This window comes from Salvia splendens, unplaced genomic scaffold (genome assembly GCF_004379255.2).
Source record: "Salvia splendens isolate huo1 unplaced genomic scaffold, SspV2 ctg163, whole genome shotgun sequence".
Classification (NCBI taxonomy): domain Eukaryota; kingdom Viridiplantae; phylum Streptophyta; class Magnoliopsida; order Lamiales; family Lamiaceae; genus Salvia; species Salvia splendens.
Genome location: NW_024598802.1, coordinates 1 through 13,025, shown reverse-complemented (window position 1 = coordinate 13,025; position 13,025 = coordinate 1). Strand labels below are relative to the sequence as shown.

General features: G+C 38.1%; 1 protein-coding gene and 1 long non-coding RNA gene across 6 annotated transcripts; both read right to left on the bottom strand.

The window, feature by feature from the left end:
• Positions 1–318: 318 nt before the first annotated feature.
• LOC121789188 lies at positions 319–6,686 on the bottom strand. 4 transcript variants are annotated; one of them, XM_042187691.1, is made up of 13 exons: positions 6,305–6,686; positions 5,800–6,057; positions 5,373–5,552; positions 4,594–4,729; positions 3,499–3,830; positions 2,527–2,656; positions 1,382–1,510; positions 1,258–1,302; positions 1,045–1,093; positions 845–941; positions 682–757; positions 549–602; positions 319–474 (listed from the first exon to the last, which is right to left on the bottom strand). In XM_042187691.1, exons 1-13 carry the CDS (start codon positions 6,619–6,621, stop codon positions 334–336), a joined length of 1,944 nt encoding a protein of 647 aa, XP_042043625.1. In that variant the 5' UTR covers positions 6,622–6,686; the 3' UTR covers positions 319–333. The 4 variants fall into 4 exon arrangements, 2 of the variants coding, with proteins under 2 accessions (XP_042043625.1, XP_042043624.1); XM_042187690.1 differs by having other exon boundaries at positions 682–771; positions 1,014–1,093; positions 6,305–6,684; XR_006047990.1 differs by having other exon boundaries at positions 408–474; positions 1,014–1,093; positions 6,305–6,684.
• A 5,162-nt stretch (positions 6,687–11,848) lies between these two features.
• LOC121789187 lies at positions 11,849–12,793 on the bottom strand. Of its 2 annotated transcripts, none has more exons than XR_006047988.1 (2): positions 12,729–12,793; positions 11,849–12,210 (listed from the first exon to the last, which is right to left on the bottom strand). It is a non-coding gene; the product is annotated as an uncharacterized LOC121789187 (long non-coding RNA). The 2 variants fall into 2 exon arrangements; XR_006047989.1 differs by having other exon boundaries at positions 11,849–12,277; positions 12,729–12,781.
• Between the last annotated feature and the right edge of the window lie 232 nt (positions 12,794–13,025).

Sequence of the window (13,025 nt, the reverse complement as noted above, 5' to 3'; positions counted from 1 at the left end):
TCTCTCTTACTTTACTTTCTCTTCACTTTAACTATTTATTATCACCTTCACAAAACAACGGCCAAAAAGAAATCAATCACTTGAACCGGGACGCAGAGAGTAGTATATGTCCTGATAGGGATGTAATCAAATGCAAATTCTATACATTGTACAAGCTCTAAACTATAATCTAGACTGTTAGATTTCAAGATTGATGTCAACAGATGACAAATAACGTAAACAGAAAATGTCAACACAACGTCAACATTGTAACTGATTGACGTTGTGTTGACATATTATGTTCACGTTATTTGTCATCTATTGACATCAAATCTTGACATCTAATGGTCCAGATCATAGTTTTGAGTTTGTAAAAAAAAACAGTTTGCATTTGATTACTACCCCGTCTTGATAAAATATTATATTTACCTTCTCTTGGAAAACATCATACATGAACGCCTCGCATTTATGGGCAATGCCTTTGGTGCTTTTCACCTGCATCCAACCAAATTCTTGCTCACTTGTTACACCATTCATTCACCTGCATTCAAATAATACAACCTTCTTACCTCGTCGCTCTCTGCCGTAAGTAGGGTCGCGTACACCAAGATGGCTTCTTTGTACTGCACAACATAACCATAACTAATGAGCCAAAAACCATCACCAAAACCAACATATTTTTCAAGTCTTGAGGTTTCTCACTTGCTGCTGCTCAGAAGCATCGAGAAGAAAATGAATAGAGCCGAAGCCGCTAGCTACTGTTTTCTCGTACAGCGTCCTATTCACCAGAAGCTGAATAAATCATTAGATGACTAAACTTACACTGGATGGGAAAATGCAAGGAAATAGAATTTGTTCCGCTCACTTGATATCTATCCCTTGTTTGTTTGTATCCCAAAAGTACACGAAACGTATATATCCCAAATGCAGTGGCTGCAACTGCATCCAAAAATATTGCAGATCTGCAAACAACACACGAATGAATCTACAAACTCTACTCACTGGAAATGTACATCACGAGAGCATCTACATACGGAGAAGATAAAATGTTAACAAATTTATAACTGAAGAAGTATGCCAGCAGTCCCAGTATTGTTGCAGCATCCAACCGTACCTACAGAAGGTGGGTGGTCAAGTTTGTAAGTAAGATCATTCAACCAGAACAGCACATGTTTTTGAACAGTTTTGGGATATAGAACAAATCCGAGTAAAATTATTGAAGGGCAGGAAAACAATTTTGGGATAGGGAACAAATCAGAGTAGAGTTATTGAAGATACCGCATCAAGGATGCGGAAAGACAGCTGCTTGTGAGGGAAAACAACCTGAAAAAAGGATTATTATCATTCAGTGGCACTAATAATTAGCATATCAGAGGAGTGCCTTCAGTGCTGAAGCATTTACCGGTAAATCTGGAATAGGAATTCTCTCATAGATTTTCATTTGCAATGAAGGCACCTCAGCTTGACCTGGAGTTTCACTGTCTTCATTGTTCTCAGTATATAGCAAGATTAATTCTTGGAATGCAGGCTCCTAGAAAACGTCATATTTAGTTTACTTAGAACTGATAATTTGAAATGCTGATACAAAAAAAAAAGACATGCAGACTGTGAAACAGCCTGTTATCAAAATAACATGTTAGCAAATAGATTAATTGGGAACTAACAGGATAAGGATAATAAATCTGTGTTAGCTGATAGATTCATCTCCTGGTTTCTGCAGTTCCCATGGCAAGAGCTTCAAAATTGATTCTGATTGAGAAAGTAGAATTAGTCACTTCCTAGTTCCAACAAAATTCTCTTATTGTAAACGTGACAGTGAAAACTCATATATATAATTATTGCTATTATCTTTGCAATATATAATGCCCTTGGCCCATAAGATAGTTCTCGATAGTCATATGATAAAAACATAATGAACTTTAGCAACTTAAATGTATATGTTGGGAATTGAATGTTAAAAGGCTTACAAGTGAGTATAATGAACTTTTAGCAACTTATGTCTACCACTTTGGCAAACAAGGACAAACACATTGTAGCTACTAACCAAGTTCATTGTGCCATTATATCGCTATTTAACCATTCCATGTTTGCTCAGAGTGCTATGCATCACATCCAATATACTCCCTCCGTCCCCAAAGAATATGTACTTTAGGTTCGACACGGTTTTTAATGCAAAAATTGGTAACGAGAGGGGTAGAGAGAAAAAGTAAATAAAGTATTGTTAGTGGAGAATGGGTCCCACCTCACTAGAGAGAAAGAGTTTCTAAAATTAGAAAGTGCATATTTGTGGGACAGTCTAAAAAGGAAAGAGTGCATATTCTTGTGGAACGGAGGGAGTATTAAGCAACTCCAAGCCCAAAAATTGTGCACACTTCTAACATTCCTAAACCAATTGCAACTTACAGAACTGTAAATTCAAATGGAAATGACATCAACATGTTGAACTAATTTCAACAGATAGTATGATGATTATAGGCATGAACACATAGAAAGGATGAAAAAAACTCAAAAATAAGAATTAGAAAATATTATGTGCATTTAATGTACCTGGAGAATTGATCGCGAGAATATAACTGAAACGGCTGTTCTTAACATCTTCCTAATATCATTTCCGCAATATCTAGGGGATGCAGGTTTCCATATGTCACTGAGTGATATCCTTGGTAGGAAACTTGGGCTGTGCAAATAAAAGCAACTTATAAGCACTAGAACTCTTCATCTAAGAATCAGATAGGTATATCACAATTATTTAGGTTCACATCATGCTATTTAGTTCCAGCACTCAACTTAAAGGTGCTGATGTCGACATGTATTGATTCCTCAAGATGCACCGAATTTAAAAATTGGCTGTATCCTTAAAAGAGCAGTAACATGCATCTGTATGGGCATGTGTTGTGCATGTGTCTCTGTGTGTGTTTGAGAAAGAGAGTAGACCAAATCACACCCAACACCAAATATGCATTGCAAAAGAACATAAATACTTCTATGCATTGTCTAACATCTTAAAGTTCACTTAGATATGATACTTCAAAAGGATCTTGAGGCAGAACTACAAGAAAATCTTTCCAAAGAGGAACTCAAGAATTAGATAAATGTTGAACATCCTCAGTGTGGAACAGAAGTGAAGACAAATGAGACAAAATGCATTGTAATAGATGTATCAGTGGCACAATATTTCGAGCGAAGTTGGCGGAGTCCTTTAGACACGCACATAAAGATATTTGACAATCTTGGATAACCAGATAAGAAATTAATTTTAATATCATGATCAATCTTCTGAAAAAAAAGCTCAGAAGTTATTCAGCTGTTCCTTAAACTTGACTGGCATATTACAAAACATAAATTATAGTGAAGATAATATGAGAGAAGCCATTCAGCAAGAGGATGTGGCGGTGCATTTAAATGAAAACTTGTCTCCTGAATTAATTCATCATCCATAGGTCATAAACATGCAGGCTTTTGAACTGTATAAGACTCAAGTCACAAATTTAATGAGACGATAATCAATCAGAGTCAAACCTTGAATTGGATCTAGAACTACTACTGTCCAAGTGAAGGTCAAATGCTTCCTCTGGAATTGATGGTACTAGACCAACCCATGCTAGAAACTTCCTCAAGAGCCTCTCACGTGGACCAGATTCTGAGAGAATTCCTTCATAAAGAGTTACGGCTTTCTGGGCAGCCACCCAGATTGGGAACTCACTGGAAAAGATGTCTATTCCATCAAGCTCATCAAGTATTTTTCCATCATAGGAATAGGACTTCAGGGAAAGAGACATTTCGTCAAGCCAACGCTTAAATCTTTTGGCTAAAACTTCTGCGTCTTGTATCTGTATAATGCTCTTGAAAATCTGTTCCAAAAATATAACAATTTAAGTAAACATATACTACTAACTAGGAAATCAAAAAAGTTTTTACAAAATCAATTCCAGAAAGAAACATTGGTAACAAACTAAAGCATTATGTCCTTCTCTGGAGAAGGGAATATTTCCATAACTAAATGCTCTGCACATGGAAGTAATTGCGATGAAGAGGCTTCGGAAGGATTTCTGCCCAAAAAGAAAATTGCTTAACAGATCCCATTGTAAATAAAAATAGGCTTCTGGGTCAAGACTAGTCAAACAATGTGCATGAAAGTTCTCATCCCACCAACATCATTAATCATTTATACTTAATGATTTACAGATATAGTGTGTCCAACACCTAATGTGAAAAAGACAAAACTGCTTAAAAGATCCCATTGTAAATAAAAATAGGCTTCTGGGTCAAGACTAGTCAAACAATGTGCATGAAAGTTCTCATCCCACCAACATCATTAATCATGTATACATAATGATTTACAGATATAGTGTGTCCAACACCTAATGTGAAAAAGAAAATTGCTTAACAGATCCCATTGTAAATAAAAATAGGCTTCTGGGTCAAGACTAGTCAAACAATGTGCATGAAAGTTCTCATCCCACCAACATCATTAATCATTTATACTTAATGATTTACAGATATAGTGTGTCCAACACCTAATGTGAAAAAGACAAAACTATTCTGACTACAGTGACCTAAACACAGAATTATAAGAATAAAAAAGTACAGAAAAACTTATGTTATGTCAATTACCTCATCCAACCAGACACCTAATCTCCCCGTTGGTTTAGCAATAAGAAAAATGATGTTCTGCAACAACTTTGATTGCAAGTAATCCAGTTTTTCAGCAATTAGCAGGCCCTTCTGCCTCTCAGTGGTGTATCCCCGCCTGTATATAAAAAATGATCACGTGGGAATAGTGAATGACCTGCCAATATTCCATTAGGAAAGGTCTACCGTAGATGAGTCTTCTATAATAAATGGAAAGAGAAAAATTTTAAACATGAAATGGGTTTTCTCCATATATCGGCTCAAGAGCCAGATAAAAAGTTAACATATAACTCAAAGCAGTAAATAAGAAATAAGAACTGCAATACTTTTTCAATAAAGTACATTTGCTGCACAAAAGAGTACAAAAAGAAGGATATGTTTTCTTCTTTATCAATAAAGACGCATCTAAATTGACAATAATTAGAAGAGAAATTTATATATTAACTCTAATAATGCAACAAAATTATGGTTCAGTCCAAGATCAGTTGCTGCTAGTTAACTTGCCTGATAGAATATTCTACTGTTGTATTATATCTTAAGCAAGGCACCCATGTTTCTCTCATACAGTAACTAACTGGATGGCAAGATTCATATTGGAAACAGAGACATTTTCCTTGTCTATGCAAATTAATATCTATGGTGATCAAAAGCGCAAAGAACATAGTGCAGATATGATATGTAGGGCATCGAAAAAATATTATGATCAGATGAAGCAATCCCGGACATCCAGTAGGTGACAATCATTGTACACATTTTTTTACCTGAATACAATAACACTGGACACTGATGCTCTTTTCCAGTCAACATAAATAGGCAATGTGAGGAGATAATCGGTATTTAGTGCTGAAGTCAACATCAAATCCCTGGGAGACAACTCTTCAAACTCAGCATTTTTGAGCAGTCTCATCAAAGAGCGTTGAAAATGACCTGGGATGGCAGTTCTAAACAAAAATTAAAGAACAAGTGAAATTCGGGAGATGCACAAAAATGGGAAAAAAAAGGTTATGTGAAAGCAGTAAAGTTTCTTGGTGACAATCATGCTAATAACAATGAATGTAAAAAGTTGAGGAACTTTATAATCAATTAATCACTGCTGAGAATTTTACTTTTTGAAAGTTATTTTCCAAATAAATTCATTAGGATAATGTAGTATTACTGTATAAGTAAATAAAGAAACAAAGAAGAGACCTGGAAGCCTTGATATAATTCCTCTTGTCATCAGTGGATGAAAAATCGAAGAGTGAATTGAAGTCGAGTGTGAAACCAAAGGGCAATGATAGCTTGAATTTGGAGTCAGTCTCATCTCCTTCATGCTCACTATCTCCATTCGTCACAGGTGGAAAATCATCAGTATTAGCCTTGGCGGAAAGAGTGAGGTCATCATAGTAACATCTCATTTCCTCTAAAATGGTTTTGTGTTCGGCGTGAAGAATCGAATCCAAGCATCTGCAATTGTATTCAATATCACATTTACTAAGTAACAAACCACAGCTTAGTACACATCTCAACTAAACTCAATTAAGTGTAAAAATCATCGGAAAGTAAAAGTGATTTGAATGTAGTGAACGCATCTGCAATTGTATTCAATATCTCATTCATAAGTAACAATCCACAGTTCAGTACAACAACTCAACTCAATTAGGTGAAAAAATCATCGAAAGTGAAAGGAATGGATCGAAGAGGAATTACTGACTGGGAGAGAGAGAGAAATTGAGAGGCTTCCTCCGGCGAGGGGAACAAGGAGGAGACAATGGCGTCCAGCAATTCGGATTTGGGAACTGAGATGTATCGCTGTCTCGGCACCTGAATTCCGGAGGAATTGCTAGGGTTATCTTCATCTGGCGACGGCGGAAGAGGCTTATTCAGCTCAATTCGAGAGGGAATTAGAGGCTCCTGCAGCGAGGGTGAGGGAGAGCAGCGAATGGAGGCAGGACGACGCCATTGGTGATTGGAAGAAGATGAGGATGAGAGAGGGCTGAAGCAGCGCAGAGTCTGCGAAGATACTGACATGAGTCACCAATTTCTCTACTCTGCTCTGCTCTGCTCTGCTCTGTTGTTTTCTGGTTAGAAACAGAGAGAAATAATTTGAACCTCACATCACATATGATATGAGGTTTCAGTTTGTTTCCACGTTGCATGCTCTATTCATCACTTTTTCACCAATCCTAAGATATTTAATTTTATTTTTAAAAATTAATTTCTTATTATTAAAAATCAATTTTATAATTAAGATTTTCAAATCAGGCAAAATGATGCCTACTCCCACGCCCAACCAGTAGGCATCACGTCGAACACACATTGACTACAAGAGGGGTGCGCGTAGTGTGATAGCTCGTCCCTCTCCGAGCCAGCAAGTGATGGCTGAACTGTCAGGTGGGCTCCAACGCGTTCCTCTACGAACCCTTTTCCCTCTGAACATGACGAATAGAATCTGTTGCGGATGTCATTAGACACTTTGGTAATCATCGCTCTCTTTAGAGCATCCACAATGGGGGTCTCTATAGCCCGCCCTATTCTCTGTCACGTCATAATTTTATCCCCCGCCCCATCCACCTGCAGTGGGGCGCCCTATAGCCTGCCATATAGTTTTTAGCTACTATTTCATATTTTTTTTATTTTATGTTTGCAAATATGTCAATTAGCAAAACAAATATAAAACACCACAAATTAAAGGCAACCCCTACATTTACTTAATTAAAAAAAGGTTACAACAGTAGGAAGATAGGAAGAGTGGAAATACAAACAAGTGCACTACAGATAAGGCTGATCTAGTCCATTCCCAACTGCGTTGGAGAGCATCGATCATCTTCTTGAGGTATTGGGCTTCATCCGAGGTCTAGCACTGCCTGTGGGCATTGTGCGTGTCCAACAACGTCCTCTGCACGACGACCCTCACCAAGTCCCCGTAGGCATGCGCCGCAGCCGAAGGCGGGGCCGGGGTTGGGTTCTGTGAGGTCGTTGCCTTCCCCTTCCCCTTGTTCTTGGCAGCTTTGTTGCCAATGGGACGTCGGGTGGACATTGGTGTGCCAGAACTCTAAACTCTCATCTTCGTACATCGTCTGGTTAAGGTCCATCGGAGGTACGCCGCTGTCCCTGCTCGTGTAATCGCTACTGGCAGTGTTCTTCATCCTCTTCGACGCAGAGGACACGGGCGTGATCCCTCCTTCGAACTTCTGCTTATCCTTCACGATGAGCCATGCGCTATAGTGCTCTTGAACTCGCCGTACATTGACAAGTACGACGCCAACGCTTTATCGAGTACAACAGACATACTCTCTCCGCTGCCCTACTCCCTCAAGCACTTCAGTTACTCATCCGAGAACCAATTGAGTTGCTTCTTCACTTGATCTCAGTGCTTGCGGAGCTACTCCCTCCTGCGCTTGTACGAGGCCGCCGGCTTGTTTGCGTTGTAACGCGTAGCGATGCGCTCTCAGTACGCGATTTTTCTTTGGTTGTTGGCGAATACTAGGTCCTACGAAATATCAACCCAACACTTCGTCAAAAGCACGGTCTCCTCAATGTTGTAGTTCGTCCTCCCTGGGGCAAATTCTTCGTTGGTCTCCGGAGGCGGCAAATTCTGGACTCTGTGCTTCGATCTTTTCTTCCTTTCCTTGGGGGCTCGGCTCCATGTCGGATAGCATGTAGGAACTGGGTGTTGGGATCCCAGTTAGACTCGACGGAACCAGGTGTATCAAATGGCCGGTATTCGGCAGGTTCTTTACCCGGCCACCCGGCACCACCGCCGCCGCCGAACATCGGCAATCCGTCGGGATTATTCGGATTTGAGAAATCGTCGGGATTTATTCTAGAGAGAAATTGAGATGGGGGAGAGAGTGGAGTGTGTGATATAGTAGTGAAAAGTGGTGATATATATAGAAGAAATAAAAAAATGATGAAAACGCGTCACATCGTCCGCTTCCCCTGCAATGGGGAGGATGATAGGCCGGACGATGCGTAATCCAAGGCCATCGTCCGCGGAGAAAGCATAGGAAGCATAGGGCGCGAAGGAAGGAGAAGCCATCGTCCGTGGAGCTACAGTGGCGGACGATGCATCAGGCCAGCTATCATCCGCCCCATTGCGGATACTCTTATAAAGGTTCGCATTAAACTTTATAAATGATTATTAGACTATAATCAAGGAAGGTGTTAATTAATCGAAATGTCAGTTAATAAAAAAAAATTGCTCTCTCCATCCACCAATAATCATCTCACTTGTTATTTTTGTCTGTTCATCAAGATATTTCCATGGCTAGTCGAGATTTTCAATCCACTTCTTCTGTGAACGCGTTTAAAAGCTACAACCTGAATTCATAATCCTTAAATTTGCTGTCATTTTCAACAACATTTAGAACTGAAGGAGTGTCGACCTCTTCTTGATTCTCAACGTTTCTCTTCTTCCAAGGAAAACATTTTTATTCAAATGCCACGTTTTTGTTACCAATTAGCACATTTCCTTTGGAGCTGCTTCCTTTCCTTTTGGGGCATTAGGTCCAGGGTTTTTGGCCTTGAACTCTTCTTGACCTTGAACTTCTTGATATTCATTACTTCACTAGCATGAGCTAGAGAAAATGCATCTCAGGTCCATCAAGAGGACTAATGTTGAACCCTCAAGGACAATTGATTGATCTTCCATAAACCTATACGAATACACCATTTGCTTCATGAACAATCTAGTATTTGCTAGGGACTTGGTAATGTACAGGCTGTCCAGCTTAGACCAAACTCCAGCAACGGTGGTTTCCTTAATCCATACGAATTGCAAGCGTTTCGTCACATCTGTCCTCCGTATGATTTTGTTCGCATGGTTATCACCAACTCACACTTTATTTATTACATGCATAATGCTACAAAATCATAAAACAAGTGAAAAGAGTACACCATATATTTGAGCTAAGAAAACAAGAATGTGAGAATGTAAAAAAGCAAAATGCTACCTATACACAACTCTCACTTAGAGCAACCTCATGGCCAATTTTTCAAATCTATGAGCAATGAGATGGTGTTTACTGCTCTCATATACCTTAACCAGTGACTGAATTGTTCTGCGTATAACATCCTTTTTCTGGTCCACAGACGCATGCTTTGCCTCATCAACGGAACTACTTGTATCCCCAACAGATGAGCACAGGCCTTCAATCCAAATCTCAAGGAATGATGCTTTCTGTATGAAACAGATAATGAAACAGTTATACTTGGGTGAAAATTGAAATACATTCAATCTCAATAAAAAGAATGAGCACTTAAAGTGCAGTTCTATGAAACATGACCATATTAGTACAGCAGAAAATGACACTCGTCTTACTTTGACAAGTAAATCTTGTATAGCCTGTTGATCACATTTTGAAGTGAGACCCAGCAGATGCAGCATAGTTGAAGTTAACTGTAAGAAACAAATAAACACCAATATAAAAATTGTAAGCACAAAAATATCTGTCTATTTTGAAAAGCATACAAGTTACTTATGGCCAACTATGGTCTGTGACTCTGTGGACAATCAAAATGTAAACAACAATATGATCCTTTAGCAAATTTAAGTACATTCATATTAATAACTCAGAGAAAAAAGACAAGTTGATAAGAATTTGTCACGCTGACCTGCTTTTCCAGGGCAATCCGGTATTTGAAGTTAGACGGTTCAGAAAATCTGATCTGATTTAAAATTCTCAAGAACATGCTGCACACTTTTTACAACATCATAATATGATTTTCCATAATCTGCAAAAACAATATAACATAAGAAAAAACTTACAAATGAAAATACAACCAGATCAAGATAAGGATCAAATATCCACCTAAAAGATAGACTGAATCTCATGATGCTAAACACCGCTCAAGACATGCTATATAAAGCAAAAAACCAAGTAAGCTTCAAATCATTTGAGGTATGGTTTAACAGGCCATGCTGAGCTGGTCTCACATTTAACCCAAAAAACATTGTAAATAAAAACTACCAGCTCATTCAATTTGTTTTATGGTAGATCCAGAAAACAAACAATTTTCGTTACAATTTTCGCTAATTAGTAATTATTACAGGAAAAAAAATGCTTCATGAAAACAAATACAATAAAAGAAAGGGTAATGGAGTTGGAAAGAGGGAAACATTATTAAAGCAGATTCATTCTATTTAATATATAACTAACTACTAATACTTCACCATTTATAGTTTCTGGTACAGCCAAGGCAGAGACAGCTGTATCCTTATCTTAAATTTGAAGAATCCCGAAGTAGCAACAAAAGGATACTGAATACAGACGAGGACCTGCAAAATATGCAAGTGAAGTCTTAGAATATGCAATTGTTGATTAGAATGGATGAGCCATCCAAATTAATAACTCAATTATATGCCTACGAAGTCTGCCGCAGATGCTTCTAAAGTTATTGCAAGCAACAAGGTTCACCAAAAATTAGTTATCGAAGCAAAACAGTCTGCGAAGACATGTTGCTATATTTGGGTAGTAAGACAAGGAGTTTTATTAGTATGTAATTTTCAAGACAAGACAAGATCATGACATTGGTTATGTGCCATGAAACCCAACAGACATTAGAGCATGGACATATCTGGATTATCTGCAATATTAGGATGATCATGATTATGATTTATGACAAATGGAGAAAAAGTAATAGATTAAAGAAAAGCTCATTCAATAGCCGCACTAGAGAATAGTTTTTACAACAATAAGTTGCACAAGACAATGCACTGATAGAAATCAAATCAAGACGACTGCATAACTTGCAAAAGTGTACACATCAAGAAGGAAGTTTGTGGACTAGAAAAGAATAGCATAAAGAATCTAACAACAAGATTACAAGAGTGAAAGGTCACACACATTAGCAAGTGGTGATAAACTTTCTACACTAAGAAAGGTGGCAAACAAATCACATTCCTGTCAGCATTCATTTCTAAGTATATCCAAAGCAGCAATGAAGTCACACTACATGTCTACAACTTTGAGAATCATGATCAAGCATTTAACAAATATAGAATTCAAACAAACTTTAGTAGAGGCCCTAACTTTAATGATTTCTTCAGCAATTCATTTCAACCCCTCTAATCAATGAAATTGAATTACAGTAATATGATGCATACTCGATAAACTGAAAGAATTTGAGTTCTTCCTCGTCTACTAAACTTCCAATTTCATGCACAACATGTAACTCGAGTCTTTCCATTATTTCCAATAAAACAACTGTAGAGCAGTAAAATATAGAATATAAGCGGAAAAGTAAACAAACATAGTAGAGAAGAGTAGTAGGTGTTTGGTGTATTTTATTACCCAACACAGGCCACATATATATAGTACAAGAGACTAAGCTAGGCTATGTCACATCAGTGATGTGGGACAGAATACTAATATTCTTAACACTCCCCCTCAAGTTGGAACATCTATATTGTCCAGCTTGATACAAAGTTCTCAAAAATGTTTTTCCTCAAACATCAGCAACAGCAATAGTAGTAGCCGAAACTATAGGACAGTAGTAGTTGCAATTGTTGCATAAATAGAGCTGCAAGGCAGAGTAGTAGTAGTTGTAGCAGAGCATCAGCTATAGGGCAGTAGTAGCAACTGTAGCAGAAGTACAGATGCAGAGCAGTAGTAGCAACTGTAGCAGAGTCGCATATGCATGGTAGTTAGTATCAGCTGTAGCAGATGTAGGGTAGTAGTATCAGCTGTAGCAGAGTAGCAGCATCAGAAACCCTAGTTTTGGCAGAGAAGAGCAGTTGTGCAATATAGTAGTGGTAGAAACCTAAATTTAGGCAGAGTAGAGCAGCAACACCGTAAACCCTAGTTTGGGCATAATAGCGCAGTAGAGCAGAACAAAACATAATTTCGGGTAGATTAGATTAGCGATGGAAGAGCAGAGTGGGGATAGTAGAACGGGCAGCGGCAGAAACCCTAATTTAGTTCTTTTTTTTAAACCCTAATTTTCTAGAGACGGATTCGAATCCGCTCTGATACCATGTAGAACAGTAAAATATAGATATAAGCGGAAAAGTAAACATACATAGTAGAGAAGAGTAGTAGGTGTTTGGTGTATTTTATTACTCAACACAGGCCACATATATATAGTACCGAAGACTAAGCTAGGCTATGTCACATCACCGATAACATATCACTCACCAATCCATGTCTTGCAGCTTTAAAGACTTGTTCAGAAATAAATTGCTCAATGCATGACATACGTTCCAATTGAACCTGTGAACAATGCTCAGTTTCAAAAACCAATGATACAAAAATATGCTGATGATAAAAAAGAACACAACACTAATCACAAATCACTTAACCTTAACGTTTCCAGTTTGTGACACAAGAAGAAAAGCCTGCACCATCTGATCAAGCCACATCAAAACTCCCAGAGGAACTTTGAACTGATTGTGACTTTTCTTTTATATGATCCTTGAATCCTTGTGTGCAATG